Source organism: Alligator sinensis, unplaced genomic scaffold (assembly GCF_000455745.1).
Source record: "Alligator sinensis unplaced genomic scaffold, ASM45574v1 scaffold1472_1, whole genome shotgun sequence".
Taxonomy (NCBI): Eukaryota; Metazoa; Chordata; order Crocodylia; family Alligatoridae; genus Alligator; species Alligator sinensis.
Window position 1 is genome coordinate 202,511 of NW_005842990.1, and position 19,718 is coordinate 222,228.

At 41.7% G+C, this 19,718-nt stretch overlaps 1 protein-coding gene across 1 annotated transcript in view; it reads right to left on the reverse strand.

Annotated features, from left to right (window-relative positions):
• CUX1 (cut like homeobox 1) overlaps nt 1-19,718 on the reverse strand; it is a 359,047-nt gene that overhangs the window by 81,598 nt on the left and 257,731 nt on the right. The window contains 1 exon segment of the mRNA XM_006036637.2: nt 9,894-9,942. Within this exon segment, the coding sequence (XP_006036699.1) occupies nt 9,894-9,942 (49 nt within the window).

A 19,718-nucleotide genomic window follows, 5' to 3' on the forward strand; every position in this document is an offset into this window, starting at 1 on the left:
GTGCAGGTGGGTTGAACTAACACTCTGCTTCTTCCAGTAAAGTGCTTTTTTTTACTTTAACGTCTGTAAGCAGCCATAGTTTTCTCTCGCTAGGTCCAGAATTAGGGGCATAAGAGAAAGTCTCTGCTCACAATTCAAGCATTCAGTGCCAAAGTAGCCCAGAGCAACCAAAAGTAACAATGGGAGGGAGAGATGGGCCCAGGCTCTGCAACTTCAGATTACAACATACTTGGTACAGGTGGCTGCTTCAAAAGAGCCACAGAACTCCAATAAGTCTTTGTAAGCAGGTGCAAGATAAGATTTTTAAGAGGATTATAACATGCCTAAACTTCTCTCTTCCTATACCCATACAATATAACAAATATCCTTGATACAGGCCATCCCTCCCTGCCAAATTTCAAGTCCCTGGTCCAAAATAGCGGTGTAAGAGCTTATCATGAAACAGCTATAAAATATTTTAACACAGGAAAAATTGTATGTTGTGTTCTCAGAAATATGAGTGGTTTCTGCTGGGACTGCCTGCTTCTGCAAATTAAAAAACATTCAGCATTGGAAAATTCAGCCTAACCAGTTAAAGCTGGGAAAAGTTATAAAAAAAACCTAAAAACTTGGGCTTATTATGGAAAGGATCACACAGCTCCCAGTTTATTTGGCTTCACCAGCTGTGCCAAATAACTATAACAGTACAACTGGTGATCACCTTGTGTGGTTTCTCTCCTTTGAATTACCTAAATGATCAGTCCACTAAATCAGAAACCATAGAGAAAGACCGTTCCCATTCTCCATGCATCCAAAACAACGCTAGTTCCAGATATCTCAAATCACACAACTTTTTTTTTTACTATAGTGTGTAAATATTTCATTGCTCGATAGCAAAGCCAAGTAGTGGGTCATGATCACCACATTGTCATAGATGTTTCTGAATTGAAATTTGTGACACACTCAATATAAATGACCAGTAGTATAAGTGAAAAAAAATACATAAAATCTTTTCCTTAGGAGCTTTAACAACTGAATCGCATTTTCAGATTTACAAGCAACATATATCTTATTATGGGGAGCAAATAGTATGGGGAGCACGGGCATATTACCCCTGTATAGCTTTGTTGAGGGGAATGGGCCTAGTTATGGCTATAACAATTTCTGGTAGTGTTTTCAACATGCCATTGCACATAGTATAGACTGTCCCATAGCAACTATGAGGGGTTTTTTTTAGAACAGCTGTTCAATTAAAGCAAGGTAGTAGAGCACTAAGCTTCAAAATTCTTCTAACATTTATACTATAAAAACTTCAACCATTTTGAAGCATTTGTCTGCATCAACCTTCACAGAATAGCAGCAAGCTATTGAAAATAAATGACATGAAAGCTCTCCAGGGCTTTGCCACCTATTTTTGCAGCAATGGAGAATTATATGAACAACATCAAACAGAAGAGCTTGGGTTGTCTTCAGTCCCATCTTTGGGCTATTTTGCTCTACTTTCCTCCTTGAATGGCTTCCAGATAAATGTATTTCCAACTGGAAACCAAGGTTATACAGGAAACTCTTCTCTTAGGGTGAAAATAATGTTAACTATTCTTTTCATTTATACAGCATTTTCCATGTAAGATCTCAATGGACTTTACTTCCTGTCTTACAGACACTGAAATTAAGATCACAGATACAAATATCTGGACCCAAAACTCACTGTACCATAACATCTGTTGGAGTAAATGGGAGCGGTTCCATATAAGTCAATGGAGCTATAGTATTTTATGTCAACTGAGACTCTAGCCCACTGCAAGCTGAAGAACCAGAAAGAGAATCTAGATATTCTAATATTAGCTGCTTTTGCCTCAATGCAGATAACAAAAAACACAGTGAAATTGCACTATTGTAATAGTGAATAAAAACCAGGAGCTCCTTCTTGGTGCTGCTTGCCATCAGTTAAAAAGCAAAATTTCCTAGTACACATGCATCCTTTGCCTATATACTGTCATCTTAGTTTGTGATAAAGGAAAAACCATTCTCTATACTGGCCTGAACACATGCATATTTCACAGCAATCTTGCTTAGCTGGAAATATAGATCTAAGCAAATTTCCAGCATGATCTGTTAGGACTAGGAGGAAGTTACACTCAATAAAATGAAATAAAAACCCTGTGAAGAGTGTTTCTGCCAAGATCATTTCATTTTCTTTATACTTGTAGGCAAAAGAAAACTGTTATTTTTGCTAACACTTGCTGTGGCAAGTGCAGTGGTTTGTGAATTCGGGTATTCTTCTGTTCTAACAATTTTTAAACCATTCATTTCTCCTCTACTGATCTTAAAATCCAACAACAGAATTTTCATTAACTGCATAGTGCTAATCCAGTCTAGATCCTTTAACAAATCGCTATAAAGTTCAGTAAGCACTCTGAAAAGAACATTTCCTCTTTCCATTATGACACATTTTTTTATATTTTGTACTAGTTTCTATTTAAAATGTGTAAAGGACAAATGCAGGAATCCTGTTAGCATCATGGGGAGGAAAAGGAGACCAGTTTAAAAATCCTGGCATTCCAGACATGGCTGGTAGTCTTTAAGGCAATTGCATGACTGAGGATTGGGCGAGTTTTATGGCCTCCCACATCAGACCCATTATTGCATGACTTCCCACATCAGATAAGCAGGTTGTGCGATTTTGGGAATGGGGTACAGAAGTTCCTCAAACTGCAAATGTGCAATTGCCAACTGCCAGCACACGGGCAGCCTCACAGTAGGAGCCCAAAGGGCTCTGCCCCAGGGGCAAGAAAAACATTTGCCTTGCCCTGCAGCCCATATTTAAGACAGTGCGAAGCTGCACGTACAGCTGAGGAATGAGGACCTCCCAGCTGCTCATCTGCCTATGTCTCACACCATGAACAACCTCATGCAGCTGGGGAGCTCCCCACTTCCCAGCTGCTGCTTCCATTAGCACTTCCATGGGCACCTAAGCTCCCAGCTGCATACCTAATTTTTAAAGGTGCAGGGTGAGTATGAAATTGGGGGGGTCTCTCCCTGATGTTGGACTCCTGGCTTTAAAAAGGGGCATGAAGCTAGGACCAAAGCATCTGTTAAAGTGGCAAATGGAGAGTGGGGAGTTTCCTGCACTCCAGCTGCTACATCCACGACACGTGGGGGGAGTACCCAGTCTCTGGGTCCCCTTTAAACATCCTCGGGTGTTTGGACCCAGACACTGGGGAGAGGCTCCCTGGTCTCTGGCTCCTGGCACTCAGGGAGCTTTGAAGAGCACAGCTGCCTCAGTATGAGCAGTGGGTTATGGGCAGCAGGGAGCTCCTGACTCCACAGCTGCCCAAGCCCTGCACCATAACGTGTCTCCTGAAGCTGGGGACGGAGGAACTCGTGGCTTCTCAGCCACTGCCCCACCACCTCAAAAAAAGCAGGTGTGAAGCTTGGGTTCCCAGCTGCATGCCTACTTTTAAAAAGTCTGGGGTGCAGTGAAGCTGAGATCAGGGAGATGCTCCCTGATGTTGGGCTCATGGTACCCTTCCGTATGCCTCCAAACTCCCATCTGGCTCCAGGGACTGGGTGGGGTATCCACTGATTGAGCAGACAGCAGCCCATGCCAGATCCCACTGCTCACCTGACAGTTGGGATCTGACTTGGGGTCAGCCTTGAGGCATTATATTAACATTACCAGGGGATAGATACAATAGCCTAGAGGTAAGTAAAGAGCCTGGAGACCTAGATAAAAACTTTGTAAGGGAAAACAATAATGGAAACTTTAGCAGTGTTCTCAGGAAGAGGATAGGACGGTCTGTTAGACACTTGAAATGCAAGTATCTGGGGAATGCTGCAAGAAGTCTGGGGAACAATGCGAAGTATGCTTGGTCCAAAGTATGGGGAACAAACAGGAAGAACTGAAGGTCCTAATACAATCACAAAATTATGAGGTAAATGGGATTACAGAAACACGGTGAATTAGTTCACACACCTGGAATATGGTCAGAGATGGCTTCTTCAGGAAAGACAGGTAGGAAAAACAGTGAGGAGGTTTATATAAAAGGGATTTACAAGTGTTCAGAGGTGCTGTACGAAGTTGAAAATCTGTTGAAAACTTTGGTTAAAGATCAGAGGGGAGAGCAGCAGGAGGATGTCATGATGGGCACCTCTTACAGGTCTCCAAACCAAGAGGGGGAGATAGACAAGGCCTGCTATATAAAAGTGAGGAAAGCTTCCAAATGGCAATTCTTGGTTCTCAAGGGGGACTTTAATTATGGGGACATCCGCTGGGAGGCAAACAGCAGTGCACAAGCAGGCCAGCAAGTTCCTGGAGTACGCTGAGGATATGTTGTGGACTTACTGTTCACAAACAGGGAGGAATTGGTTGGGAACGTGAAAATGGAAGGGAACTTGGGTGACACTAACCACAAAATGATAAAGTTCAAGATCCTAAGGAGAGGACGGAAGGAGATCACCAGAATAAGGACATTTGATTCAGAAAAGCAAATTTTAACAAACTCCAGGACCTGCTGGGCAGGATCCCTTGGAGGCAAGTCTAAGGGGAAAAGGAGTCAAGGAGAGCTGGCTGTACTTTAATGAGGCTCTCTTAAGAGTGTAGAAGCAAGTGATCCTGATGAGATGGAAGAATATGAAGTGCAACAGGAGACCAGTTTGGCTAGACAGTAATCTTAAGGAGTTGAAACTCAAAAAGGAATCCTATAAAAAAATGGAAACTTGGTCATAGTACTAGGGAAGGATATGAGAGTATTGTATGGGCATGCAGGGAGAAAATTAAGAAGGCCAAGGCACAATTTGAGATGCAGATGGCAAGGGACATAAAGGCACTTAGAGGGTATTCTACAGGTATGTCAAAAGTCAGAGGAAGAGCAGAGATTCCTTAGGTCTGTAACACCGGCCTGCCCTACAGGTGGCCATGACGGCCCCTGGTGGCCACGTAGCCTCTGTTTCCCCCTGTCCTTGAGGCTACCTCCCCTTGTGCTCGCTTGGCACTCCTTGATGTAAATATGTATTTAGAAATGGGAGGCAGCCCCAGGGATCCCTGAATGAGATCTCATCCACTCAAGAGCTATGGTCTAATTGCTCATCACCTTAAGGGCTAATTTCATGGCCTCCTCATCTCCCCTTCTAGCCATGCCCAAGCCAAGCAGATGTTACCCATCAATCAGTTATCACCAATCAGTTCCACGTGTCCTTGGCCCTCATCTCAAATCAGTCTAATGGACACTTGGCCCTGTCCACCTCACTTTCTTGACCCCTCCCTGGCTCTAGCCCCATTTCAGCCCCTCTCTCCATGATGCGTTTCCAAACCCCATCCACTCTGGGTGCTGGCTAAGTCCGTCTCTGCCCATCTCTGGGTGCTGGACTCTTCAGCCCCATCCATCTTGGCCCTGGGCTCCCTACCCCCTTGTCTGCCCTGCTCCCAGGTTCTGGCCTTACTTGCAAGCCTCTGGCCCTGCTTCTGGGCCTATTGGGACCTCCTCCTCCCCACAGTCTCCCCTAGCCACCAGCTGTTGGGACCTTCACCTCCCCTTAGTCCCATCCTAAACCACCAATGTTACCCCAGCCCTAAGGCTGCATTACCCACAGGCATCCTTGGTATCAAGGATCAATTCATTTGCATCATCCACTGTTTGCTGTAGTATATATTGACGTAAATAAGGTAAGAAGGATCCTCTACACTGACTGGTTGAGGCCAAGAGAGCTCATAAGAAATCTTTATATAAACATACATATGCATGTGCATGCATCCTTTTATACACCCCAAAACAGCACAGCAGAGAATCTCACTAACTTTACTGATTGGAAATGATTAGATTCTGTGAATCAAACTATAAAAAATTCTATAAAATTCTATAAAAACTATAAAACTATAAAAAATTCAAAGATCCTGTATCGCAAATTATAATAAATAATTTATTTTGACAAGTAAGGGTAGTTTAGTTTTAATTATTTATTATTTTACTTCATAGCATATCAGCAAATATGCCATGATTTATTGTGTAAAATTAAATCTTAATAAAATGAGCTCCCCTCTTAGAGCATTATTAAATCTTTATGAAAATGCAAGGTAAAACTTCTGGAATGACTAGGTTTGTGAACTGGCAAAGCAAACATCAGTTAACTATTTCTATATTCAGTAATACTTCTGTTTACTGCTTTATTGATACCAATTAAAGTATTCAGTAAAACACACTGGGGATTAACAGTGAAGAAAAAATTAAATGCATGCTCAAATGAAAATGCTGACAGTTCTTTTTCTTATCTTGCAGCAGAAAGGGTTGCATTTTACTGCTACTGCAATTGTAGCAGGTCTCAGTAGAACCCTTCAGACTCTATGCCAAGTGTTAAAGTTGCATGTTAACGAACTATTAAATTGCTCCTCTTGAGGGAACCCTGGCATTTTTAGTAATTGTTGCATTGTTCCATCTTTTTGTACTGGTTCGCTCTGTCAAAAGCTTTGCTTCATTCTCCATTTTCATTAATTTTCTGCTTCTTCAATATTTGTTTTTGCCCCTTTAACAATTTCTCTTCCCTGCAAGTTAATTCAGGTTAGCATATGTGACTTTCTGCATTTCAGCAAGCCTGGCTTCACCATGTGTGAGACCATGCTGCAAAACAATGCTTTAGCTAGACAGAGAGATTGGACTAGATGCTGATGAGTAGTCTTAACTTGCACTACATCATCACCGCCTTACTAGTTCCACTGCCGACATTCAACAACACTCGAGTTTCAGCCCACAAACCCTGACAGGCTAGTTATTGCAACCTGAAGTACTACCTAACTCGAACTCAACTCACACTGGTGTATGCAGATGGCAGCTGGGTGAGAGAGCAAAACCTGTTGTACTTTAATAAAGCAGCTTAATTTTGTGGTCATTAGCCTCCTTTACAAATATCAGATGGCATTCTTTTTCCACTACATTGTACTACTCTACTTCCACTGTATTGAGTTCATTTCTGCCTGAACACAGGTTTTTGCTTTTTCAAATTTTTCAAACACTAGTGTTTTAATGGAAAACATTTCTAAGAGTTATAATCTTTTCTGGGGAGTAAATCAGTAGGGTAAATGAAGACAACAGGAACACAAAATATATTCTCCTCACAACCCTAAAAGTGCCCATTCTATTAACAGAATAGAGCATTCATGTTATCAGGGCGGTTAATTAAAAAATGAGAGGTTCCTGGGTAAAGGGTCTTGTCCAGAGACTCAGGGTCAGAAGGACTGCCATAGTTGGGATCGGGAAGGAATTTTACCCCATGGTCAGACTGGTATGGCCTGTTTTGGGGGTTTTTTTTACCTTCCTCTGTAGTGGGTGGCCTGGCCCTATACCCTGGGAGTGCTTGAGCATCCCGATGAGGTGAAAGGGATCACATGAATACAAAAATATTGGAAGTCCATTCCTCTAATGCTGTAAGAGTCAGGTAAAGGTTTCCAAATAACAGTTCATGATCTTTTGCAGTATGGCAATAGGGAAACAGTAAATGCATACTATTTAATTGCAGCAACCGTTTGGAAATAGAAAAATAGCTTACACAGAACTAGCCATTTTTGCAAACAACAAAAAAATACACTATCCTTGAAGAAATGACAAAATACTTTTACCAAAATAATTTCTGGGTCTACAGTAATTAAAAAAAAACTCCTTAAAGCTTGCAAATTACTACCAATGCTCTTATATCTACTGCTCTGCCTAAAAGGTCTTCTTGGCAGGAAAGGAAAATGTTTTCTTTTATTGACTATAAACATTTCAGAATTTTGCATCCCATGTATCCTGCTTCAGGCATATTTTTCCAAGGTCTGGGCGACTAACATAAATAAAAATAGGTAGTCCTATGACTGCAGACACAGCAGGAGGTGGCAGAGACTAGAATGAATGAAAAATGGAAACCTGGAAGTTCCTAGTTTCTAATCCTAACTGATGTACTGACTTAACAAAGCTAACCGAAAGCTGACTATCATGACTAGGCCTTTTGTACCTAAAAATTATCAGCCGCATTTCTCCAAGCTGCTTATATGCCCAGACATTTCACTTGTATCTAGAATAGTTTGTATAAAAGTATAGAACAGGCTATTTTTGTTTTAAAGCTTCAGAATTATCTTATTACAGAGAAGTGCCTTTGGCATCCATTTTGGTACGCTGGCAGGAAATACAGGGAAGAAATTATTGAGACAATTTACTGAGTTAATATTGGAAGCAAGAAATTAGACGACCTTGTTATCTCTTCTGTATGACATCTTCATCCAACTTCCATCGAGTCAATATGACTTATGTTTAAAAACAAGAACAGAGAATTTAGGTGCCTTTTCGGGTGTTCAACTTAATACACTTTGATGGAAACTGATTTTCAGAGGGCAGGTCCACAACAGATTCTATTCTAATTTAATGTGTCTGAAGTAAGTCACCCAAAAATGGAGGCACACAAAAATCATGTTGACTTTAATCAACTGGACCAAGTTTAGAATGCAGTGATTGATTAGTAGCCAACATTTTTAATGGCAGCTGATTTGCCTAATACGGTATATTACAGGATTCTTTGCTGTGAACACAAACCGTTTCAAATCACCACAAGCAGACAACAAAAAAGACCATGCATAAGCAAGAGAGGTGCAATTTGGGTTAAACTAGGCATCTGTTATGGGTTGATTTTGTATCCTGCCAAATGTCTGATGTTTTAAATAATAAAATGAATTTAGCAAACTTAAGTTGACTTGTATAAGGCATTTGCTACTACACAGCAGAAATAGAGCTGTTTGAGAGCTCCCATGAAGGTAATAGTACATCTTGCTGGACCTGCAAGTATTTTCCTAGCTTACACGGCCCACAAAATGCTGAATTTACTTGAATCCAAGATGACTTTAAAATTTAAGAGGACTCCCCAGTAATTAGATTATAAATGGGAAATTATAAACTTGTTTTAAATCTCCATTTATAGACTCTAATTACTGAAGGATCATCTTAAACTTGTTCCTAACAAATGTTGTGGGGGGGAGAAGGAGAGAGAGAGAGAGAGAGAGAGAGAAAGGAAACCTGACTCTCACACTTTGCTCCTCTGCCACTTGCCCCCCATGTCTGTGCTCCTGCTATCTGTCCCTCCTAGCTGCCAGCCCCCAATCTCCCAGTGCCATTGACCTCCAAACCCTCCCCCACCCCTAACCCCTGCTGCCTCCTTGTTCCCCCCAATCCCCAGGACGTGCTTCCCCTTGCCCCCAGACCCCTACTAACTTCCAGTCCCCAATTCGATCCACATGTGCTGCCTCCTAATCCTTACCTGATCCCACCTGCAGCTCCTCCTCCACCCCTTGGTCTCATCACTGTATGATCCCCAACACACACAGCTGCAAATCCCCATGCAAAGTTGCCACCATATCCCGCACCTTGTCATCCCTGAAGTGCACTGATGCCCCATCCACCACCTGATCTCTGATTCATGCTGCTGCTCCATCTCTGACCCAATTCCCGCACATGCTGCTGCCTTATTCGCTGCCTGATCCTCAGCCTCCTCACTGCGGCCTGATCCCTGACCCTAGCCACTGCCCCAACCTAAACTCACTACAGCTGCTACCGACTCTTTTAGTGTCAACTCCAGGTAACAGCAGCAGCAGCAGCAGCAGCAGCTCTGGCTTAACTCTGGCCTGGGGCCGATGGAGGCTCCAGCTCTGGGGCCAGGGGCTGGAGCTGGTGTACTGGCACTTAAATCTAAGATGAGGCTTGTTTTTTCCCCTCATGTTGAAAAAGGCACCCCCCCCCATTTTGGAGTCAGGTGAATACGGCAGTAGCTGAGAATACTAAAACATGGGAAAGAGACTAGTTATGAAAGCTCAAGGAAAGGAACATTCTGCTTGATAAAAAGAAAAAAGAATAGAAGTCTTCTGAACGTTATATGAAAAACTTGTTTTAGATTCCTACCTGATTTGCTCTTTCAAGGTCTGTCATGATCATCTCAATTTCATCAGCCCTAGAAAAACAAAGCAGCACAAACATTATTACTGAATGGTGAAATAGCATCTATAGGTTCTACATGTTATGTATACAGTACATTTTTTTGACATTTATACAATTGATACAATGTTTTAAAAGGGATCTGGAAAGGATGAAAGATCAAACTCTTAACTTATTAGCTCCGATTCAGACTCACTTGTGCATATGGTTTTGTATTTCTCAGGCCACTGACAGATGTTTAAAAAAAAGGTGTGATGGGATCTGATGCACAATCCCAACAATCACGCATCCTGTCATGCCACACAATTGTCAGATCCCATCATGCCATACTGCCAGTGCAGGGGGAGCCCACAATCACAATCCCGGGCTCCCTCTGCACTGGCAATCTTTGGTGGGAGCCCCATCAGCTGACACAGCATGGGAGCACATGGTGTGCTCCTATGGCTGGGAGCTCCAGTCAGTGAGGGGGCTCTACCTGCAGGGCCAGAGGGTGCCTCCTCTGCAGCTGGAAGCTCTGAACACTGCAAAGGCTCCCAACCATGGGTTGCACCATGAGATCCCATGGTTGGTAGGCCCATCAGTGGGGATCTACTGAAAATGGGATTTCACAAAATCCAGTATTGCCTGCAAAATTCATTGGGGGGGGGGGGGGGGGGGAGCACCCTCGGAGGTCACCCAAGTCACCCATCCCTAAGGCCAGGCATGACCGCTGTGCAAGTTCACCTGCTTGCACTTCAGCCGAGTTGGGGCCCAGGAACAGTTGCCGCTGCGTAGAACCTGGGTGACAGCAGGATTTCCGGGGGGAGGAGAGGGGTGGCGGGGGTACTGAGACCCCCTACCCTGAGGGCAGTGGGGGTCCCTTCTGCCCACCTGGCTGCCAGTGAGGACTTGGGAGGGATGGGGGACACTCTGCTCTAGGACTGTAGGCCCAGCAGGCTCCCTCCCACCTAGGTGCCACTGATTTGCAGTGGGGAGGAGGGGGAGTGTTCCAGATTTCCTTAAAAATCTAATATTGTCACCCTTATTTAGTGATCACCCTCTCTCAGCACCCTTTGGCTGTACTGCATGCAAACATTTCTTTAAAGATCTTTAGCTAGTAGCAGGGCATTATCAAAAAGGTTCTGGGACTCTACAATTCCTTTCTGTTGGTGCTAAACAGCCCATTTATTTACCCATGTATTTGCTGAGAAAGGGGTTGAAGTGTGATTCAACTGAGTGCTTGAAGACTTTCTTTTTTTCTGGATCGCTACTTTGAATACTGATTTACTATTCATCCAAAGGGTTCTTTGCATCGAGAAATGTAATAGTAATTTATATAAAGTAAAATTATTTTTATTGATATTTCTTATATCTCTAAAATCTTTAAAATTCTCAGGGGCAGCAACTACTGAAATGTACTCTGGAAACTAATGGAAAACAGACTAGCACATGTGCTATGCAGTCTTTCTTTTGGTATGAACTAATAAATGTTTTAACTAATTTTACAATGGGTAAAAAAATCACATTTTGAATTATTAATATACATTAGTTACTGGACTATATATCCATCTTGGGGCAAACAGTGATGTTTAAATGCTTGGAACTCATCACTTGATTATGCTGAATAGGCTAATATAATCGTGTAATTGTATTTTTACCCTTCTTTATACCAGCTTTGAAAAGGAATCTTTGTTTTCAGTGTCATTGCTGGAAAGTCCATTTCACCTTGTTAATCCACACATTAAAATGAAACCATTTTTAGAAAGGGATTTTCACACAGAAAAGAGCATGTTTGAGCAAGATGAATACAAGAACATTTATATGATCAAACTAGGCATGTACAACAAAGTATCAGAGAGAAGAAGTTATTTTAAAACACTGAAGAAATTATTTTCTAACACTAAAAAAAACCCAACCCTTCTGGCTTGACCATTTAGGAGACTTGCCTATGTACAACTTGCTAAGGATGATTTTATGAATATGCTGTATTTGTGAGACTAGTCTACATACCAGAACCAACACCCAAGCTGTTTACTTCCACTTCCATGTGCCCCGAAGAGGCTAATTATAAATACAGAACAGCCACAGAGTTGAAGCTGCATTGATACAGCTAGGATAACTCTGGGATCAGTACTGATCTTGGGAGCCTAGAGTGGCTGGGCCATGAGGCTCCGGTCTGTGAAGGGGTAACGAACAGACGGCCTGTTCCAAAAGTGTGCTAATAAGGTCGAGGAAAGAACCAGCACTGCCTCCAAGACTACAATCACAGACAAAACAATTCAGATGCATACCAGTCATGGATTACTGGTATGGTCATCTTTATTGAAGAAATATATTTTGAGGAATTTGGAGGTGTGTGAAGCACATGAAGAGAAGAATATTCCAAGTATAAGGAGCACCAGAAGAGGGGACGCAAAATAGATATGCAGAAGAGAGGCTTGGGCCAAGTAAAAAGAGCCAGATTAGAAGTGAAAGCAGAGATGAAAGATGGAATTGAGTGCAATTCCTTACAAGTAAAGATGATGTTCTTGAATTTATTGAGATGATTGCTCCATTTAACTATAGGTTTGAGTATTTTAATATAATAATCATAGTTTCATAGTTGTTAGAGGCTGGAAGGGAACTTACATCACCAGGTCCAGCCCCCCTGCACTTGGGCAGGAAAGACTGCTGGGGCCAGATGGGGTCAGTCTATTTAAGCCAGAATTTAAATGACCTACCATAGCACTGTTAGGGGCCGTTATGTATAAGAGCTACAGGACTTAAGTTAGTAATTAAAATGCTGCCTTTGAATATGCACAGACAACTCTCATCCAATTCAGTGGAATGTGTCCACTTCTACCTAAGGGCAAACTCTATCCCTTTGTCTTTGTATTCAGATATAACATCTGATTGGGATGCTCTAAATTCACTGTTATATCTGGATATTTTATCCATCTATTTTTTTACTGCATGATACCTCACTGTTCACCTAAGAGAAAAAAATGCAAACTATCCAAGAGCTAAAAAAACCCCCAAACAACAAAAATAATTGCCACTGTAGTAGTATGAACATTCAGAACCAGAAACGTTATCTTTAAGTATAGTAATGAATTAAATTTATTTTCTTTCCTAAAGCAAGTGTCAACAGCATTCTGAAGAATCTTCAAAACGATTCATTCATTCTTTTCATTTTAAGAGCTCAACTACCACAACGGGGGCTGGCACTTGACAGTCTAAAATCACTTATTGCTGAAAGTCTCTAATAGCTACATGTATTGTTGCTCAAAAAAAGTATTTATTATAAAATAAATTATAGTTTCTTTACCTTTTTATGTTTTTATAAAAGCAGTTTTCATTGATTACTTACAAACAACTGTGTTATATTCAGCCTTCCAGGCACTGGGTAATTTCTTTTTAGTCCAGAAAACATAGTTCATTGAATCAGAGCCACAAAGGTCACTTCTAGTATATTTTCTTTACAAACAACTTTCTGTTACATTTGGTCAGACTGAACAGAACTTTACTCTTTCAAGTGTTCAATTTATTTCAATACAACAACTTAGGATAGAAATAGGCACATCCTGGCATAGCTGATTTGCTTCATTTGGTGAAACATACTTCACCTGCTGTCCCACCCACTGGATCTTGCAGGATGCTCCTTCTTTACACAGATGCAACCTAGCCGGGGGGAGCAAGCTCCAATGTGGTCTCAGCTCTGGGAGCACACCAGAGGATTGAACTGGTGCATCTCTGTAAGCAGGGGAAAGCTAGGCAGGTACTCTTGGGGCTTAAGAGGCCTGATCCTATGTGGAAATTACTGGTTGTGCAGGATGGGGCCTACCAAGCCCTAGGAATGCATCATGGGGGAAGCTGGAGAGCACAGGCAGCTCTTGGCTGCCTGTACTCTAGCACCATAAAGCAAACAAACTTCTGTCACTCAATAATGGCAAAAATTGATACCAACTACTTTGTGCCCACAAATTTTGGGCATTTGTGGTGCAACAAGGGGCATGGATGTCTTGTTTTCCTGACCTTTGTGCTGCTATAAAAAATTTTTATAGTGGCACAAGGGAAACAACATATGTTTCCTTCCACTTTTAGTAAGCGAGATACTACTCAAATTAACAGGGGTGCTGGGGTGGGGGGCAACTATGGTCCTGTAAGTTTTGACTTGAATCTGGTAAGAAACTTTAGAGAAAAGTGGTCAAAGCCTGAAATTATTGTCACCCTAAATCATGGACCAAGTTAGCTTTAATGTAAAACCAATGACACTAACACTTATCTCAGTTTTTATACCCCATGCTTTTACTTTGAACAGTGTCCTCTCTGCTCCTAAAATAAAGCATGAGGATTGGATCCCTGTAATTGACACCGACTTGATCCTACCTGTTCACAAGGTGTGAAAGGCAAAGAACTAGTTTTTTATATGTAAATGCAAAAAGCCAGTACAGCAGGTTAGTTTTAGGATTATCAAGGATCTAAGAATTCTTAATTTCTAATTTAAAATTAATTCCAGGGAAACCTTAGGGAAGGCATACATATTATAGGAATCAGGCTCATGTCAAAATGAAGACTACAATTCTTGGGCCTTGTTAACACTGACAGCTTTTTCTCAAGACTGTACCATAGGTAAAGAAGACAGTTGGTAACATTGTTTTTTTCAGGATGAAATAACATCTTCCACCTTGTGTTTCCTCCTTTTAGTTAACAGCGATCAGAATCAGTATTTACACCTAGATCTCTAGTACAAGAGAGCTAGAATTGAAACAACTGTAAAGGAGATGATTCACGTATTTAAAATATACTACACATAAGTTTCAATCTCTTAGGGCACCTATATACGTGCCTGATGCCTGCTCCAACGAGTTCTAATTACATCACGTCTGAGCAGACTCGATTAAGCAAGTGTGCTTACTAGCACGCTTCAGTAGTTTCAGTGTCACATGTATTTAGTGTCCCCACTCTTTAAAATGGTCGCAGGGGTGCTTTGACTAAACGTCATTGAACAAGCTTTAGTTAAAGTGCTCCTGCCGCCATTCTGAAGTGTGGGATGCTGAGTACGCGAGACATTGCAGGCAGTTTAATTAGAGTGGCTCTTGAGAGCTACTCTAATTAAAAGAGCCGCTGTAATTAAAGCACCTCCCCACCCCCGAGCATGTGTAAAGATATACTAGGAATCTAGTGCACCAGGTTCTTTAGTCAGGGCCTTGTTACATGTTACATTATGAGCCACACAAATGTTGATCGTGGTCTTTAGTTCACACGTTTCAGGCCAGCAGGGGCCTGGAGGACTGAAAGGCAAGAATCCCAAGCCCCCAAACCATTGCAGGCTTCTCTCCTGCCCCCTGGGACTTCCCCAGTCCCCCCCACTGCCACTCAGGGTTCCTGCTTACTTGTGGCTGGGGGCACTGTCTGTCCCAGGGTAGTAGGCAGGGAAGGGTTAACCTGCCTGCCTGGCTGCTGCTCTTCCCTGTGCTGAGCCTGCCCAGAGAGCACCAGCACTGGCAGCAGCTGGGCAGGTAGGTTAAACCTTCCCTGCCTGCTCCCCCAGGAAAGACAGAACAGGAAGCTGCACATAAGCAGGGGAGAGGGTGCTGGGGGCAGTGAGCGGGGATCTAGGGTGCTGGGAAGGAGGGAAGGGGGATAGTGGGCCTGATTCAGGCCAACGGAAGCTGCGGGGAGGTGGGGAGGATGTTTACACCAAGGTGTAGCCTAGAGGAGGTACAGCTTAGTGTAATATCAGCTGGGTAACAGGGATCAGAGATAATCCTGCCTTGGAGCAGCTGCATAAGGAGTGCTCAAAACTAGTTTCAGGTGTTAATGTGTGGACAATCCAGGTGTTAACAGCTCCACGAGCCGCCCATAATTACCATGTAACAAGGTCCTCGTAGTATTTGGAGCTCTGGAATAGACAGTAAGCAACAGAAAACTCGGTATCATTTAAAAAGAGTGTCATTATGTATTTTACTCCTGCTGGTGAGAATGCACGTTATGTTGGAGCAGGATAGGGGAAGAGGGGAGGAAGAGGAGGGACATAAGTCAAAGTAGTCCAATGGCCATTATCTAAAAAGACTAGTATTGCCGTCCATAAAAAGTTGCTGAATGACTTAATGAAAAACAGACACTTCAAAGATTAAGTCTGCCATTTAATCAAGCCAGCTAATTAGGTTCTGAGTAGTAAAACAGACAGACAAAAAAAAAACAAACCACAAAAGCACAAACAGAATTGGTAGAACAGAACAAACTCAATTTCCTTCTGAATCAAATGAATTTGCTGAAACAATGTACTAATAAACATGGCATTATTCACCTGGCAACAGACAGAGAAAGAAAAGGACAACTCTAAACATTATAAAATGTAATGGATGCTATCAGGAATCTACTGCAATTCACAACTTGAACTCAATGATCCATTTCCATCCAGCAGATATTAGTTTAGGTAAAAAGAAACACCTATTGCAATTCCTGGTTTATAAACATATCAAGTGAATGGTATGGTAACTCTCGTGGCTACAGTTTCCGAACACTACAGTTTATTAAACCTTAAAAGGAAATTGCTCTTGTATTCTTTATAAACGGAAAAATTGAAAAAAGCGAATGATACCTCTGAAACTATAACCGGGGCCAAAGCCAAGGTCAGACTGCAAGTCCATTTAGTCCTGTATCTTGTTCCTTGCAGTGGCAGTGTGAATACTAAGGAGAAGAGCATTTAAGCCTGACATATCCAGAAAAATTTCCTCCTACAGCTTCCAGTAGTGAGAAGCCTAAGAAATCCTGATTTTGAGGTTGTACCCATTGCTATTATATTTAATACCCACTGATGGACCAACCTATCCTTGGTGAATTTTTCCAATCTCTTTTTGAACCTAGTTATCTACTTCCATACTATCCTGTGGCTGAGAGAATTTTGATTAAAGCTTTTATTTCCATGGAGGATGCAGGGGAGGGGTGGGGCATAAGTGGAGGAAGTTTATTCAAGCAAACATTTAATGGGAACCAACCAGTATTCCATTGGAAATGTTCTTGTATCCAGGAAGGAATTTCTGGATACACAAGGTGCATCTACATGTGCACCTATATTAGGGTACAGTAAATTAATTAACTCCACTGTAGGATAGTACTGTCCAGGACAAGTATCCTATGGCGGAGTCATTTACGCCATCGCAATGCATGTATAGATGGTGACTGGGGCTGGATGGGGGGTGATGGTCCTACAATCCCAGCTAGCCCTGAACTATAGTGCCCTATGCTCCAGACAGCCCCTCTGCCGTCTGATGCCACCAACTGCAGCCTGGGGCTGACCTGCTGGGCCCACTGCCAACCTGGGGCTGCTGTGCCCCAACTCTGTGTGCTGGGGTCCTGGGTGCACGTGTAAATGGTGTGCCTGGGAGAAATAAACTTCAGTGCAAACTGCACCAGAGTTTATTCTTTGCCCTAACTCAACGTGTAGATGCACCCAGAGAGCAACTCCTGAAACACCAGTAGCCTTCATCAGGGATGTGGAAGATCCAGAGTCAAGGCCTTCATCTGATCCTAAGCTACATTGGATGGGTGTCTCAATTTTTCTTGCGGAAATGTTTCACTTTACCTAAATATTTACATTTTCAATAGACCAGTAAGAGAGAAATATGGGAGATCCAGGTTCAAGTCCTTGCTTCAGAATTTTTTTTTTTAATTTATTCATATAAAGTGGGACACAAAAGACATTCGCTCACAGTAACTCATTGACAGGGCCGAGCAATCACATAGGGCAGAGGCCAGCAATCTATGGCTCATGGGCCCAATTCAATTTGCACAGCCATTGGACCTGCCCTGAAGAGCTGGGAAATTCAGCATCATTCCAGTGGTGGGGGTCTTTGCTTGAGCCAGAGCCAGAGCCAGAGCCAGAGCCAGGCAGCAGGAGCTTTGCCTGTCTTGGGTAGGAGAAGCAGTGACAGCAGCTGGTTTCTCATACCATCCCACATCAGACTTGAGTTGGGACAGTCTGGCCCGCTGCTAAAAACATTGCCAACTGCTAACTCAGAATGTGGGAGACTGGTAGAGCAAGGTCTCCAACGCTTAGACTTCAAACGGTCTGAGTTTTGTCCCAATGTAAAAATCAAGAAAAATACAGAAAAGGTTTGTAGGATGGAAAAAGTTTCTTCCCCAGCTCTCATCCTCCAGTTGTACAACAGATTGGCAGCTCTGGCAATACATTTAATCTCTTTGTGCCTCGTTTTCTCCATATGAAAATATGCATACTACTACTTACCTCAAATAATCTGCTTGTGCAGATCTATTAATTAATGTTTAGAAAGCCCTTCAAAATCCTCAGATGGAAAATACTACAGAAATGCAACCTACATCACATCTTGTATATTATAACATGAATATCACTGTAACGCTAATTAATTTAAATACTTTTATAATATATAAAACATAATTATGTTAAGACCTATTGTAGACAGGTTCTTTGATATGGCTAACATAACCATCCCATAGGTTATAAAGAAAAAGCAAAAATATTACTTTAACACAACCAAGAATGCACACACTCGGTCAAAGGGAGCACTATTCCTCTTAGTGGGGAGGTCTCAAATATACTTTTAAAATTCCAAGAGCATAGGTTAATATTTTCTTTCATTAGAAATCCCCTAAGGATCTACAGATCAGATAATCCTTTTTCCAATATCATATATCCAGGCCTCCTGTAGAAATAATTTTTGTGTTCAGGGATTCATAAATCCTCCAACTTTATTAATTAATTGGGCGTTTCCTTTCTAGGAACTCAATTGAAAGAAAATCCTCTCCCTGTTATGCAATAAAACACTGAAGACTTTAAATACAGAGATCAAAGAAATGTTAGTTTTAGGTGCACCAGAGATTATGTGGTACATCATCTGTATTAAGCAGGAGTGTGGTTAAGTGTCCAGTATACGTCATCTCTGAAGCTTTATGAAGTTATCCCACAATAAAACAAATTCCTCCTACCCAAGAATTAAATTAAGAAACTATACCACTACTACTTTCCAAGGATGTGTGATCTTATTTAATTTTAGGAAGCTCTTTTTCTTTTTGTCTTCCTTGCATTATAAATACTATTTAAGACTGTTTTAGTCTGTTAAGAGACAATTTAATATTTTTGTTGCTGCTAAACACAGAAGGTTAGGATGATAAACATCATGAATAGACAGCAATGCCTATAATGCCTTGCTAGACTGAAACTCCTCTATATAGATTTAAAGGATGCCAAGAAACTAAAATGTTCATCAAAAGTGAACAGAAATTGCTTGCAAAGTTTAGGATATAGGGGAACACATAAGGGAACGCCCGGAAGATTTGTATAGTGGAATACAAAACAAGTCACCACGTAAAAGAAAAAAAAAAGAGGAGAAATTAAAATCCTCAGAACCATTAGAGAAGCCTAAACTCTAAGAAAACTCATATAATGCTACACTGTCTGCTTCTCCTTGCCAGTGACTTTTCTCAAATAGGGATCTCAAGGATAAGCCAGTGGTGTTTGCAATTAGAACGTCTTAAAACACATCAGGGGGTTTTTTGGTAAGTGATGCCCTAGGAGGTAAGCTTTTTAATGATCAATGATCCATGTGTCTGTTTTAATTAACTATGTTCATTTACTGAAAGAAATTGAGATGAACAATGAACTCTTGTAACTCTTCTAGCCTCATTGAACAATTACGGTATAGAACTTATGCTTTTTTCTCCCTACCACCACTGACATTCAAACATTTGAAATACCAATAAACCATAAATATAAAACTACACACCAGTAAAAGCTTTGAACTGCCGTTCACATAGTGTGAGAGTCAGAACTGCAGTCTACTTAAACCA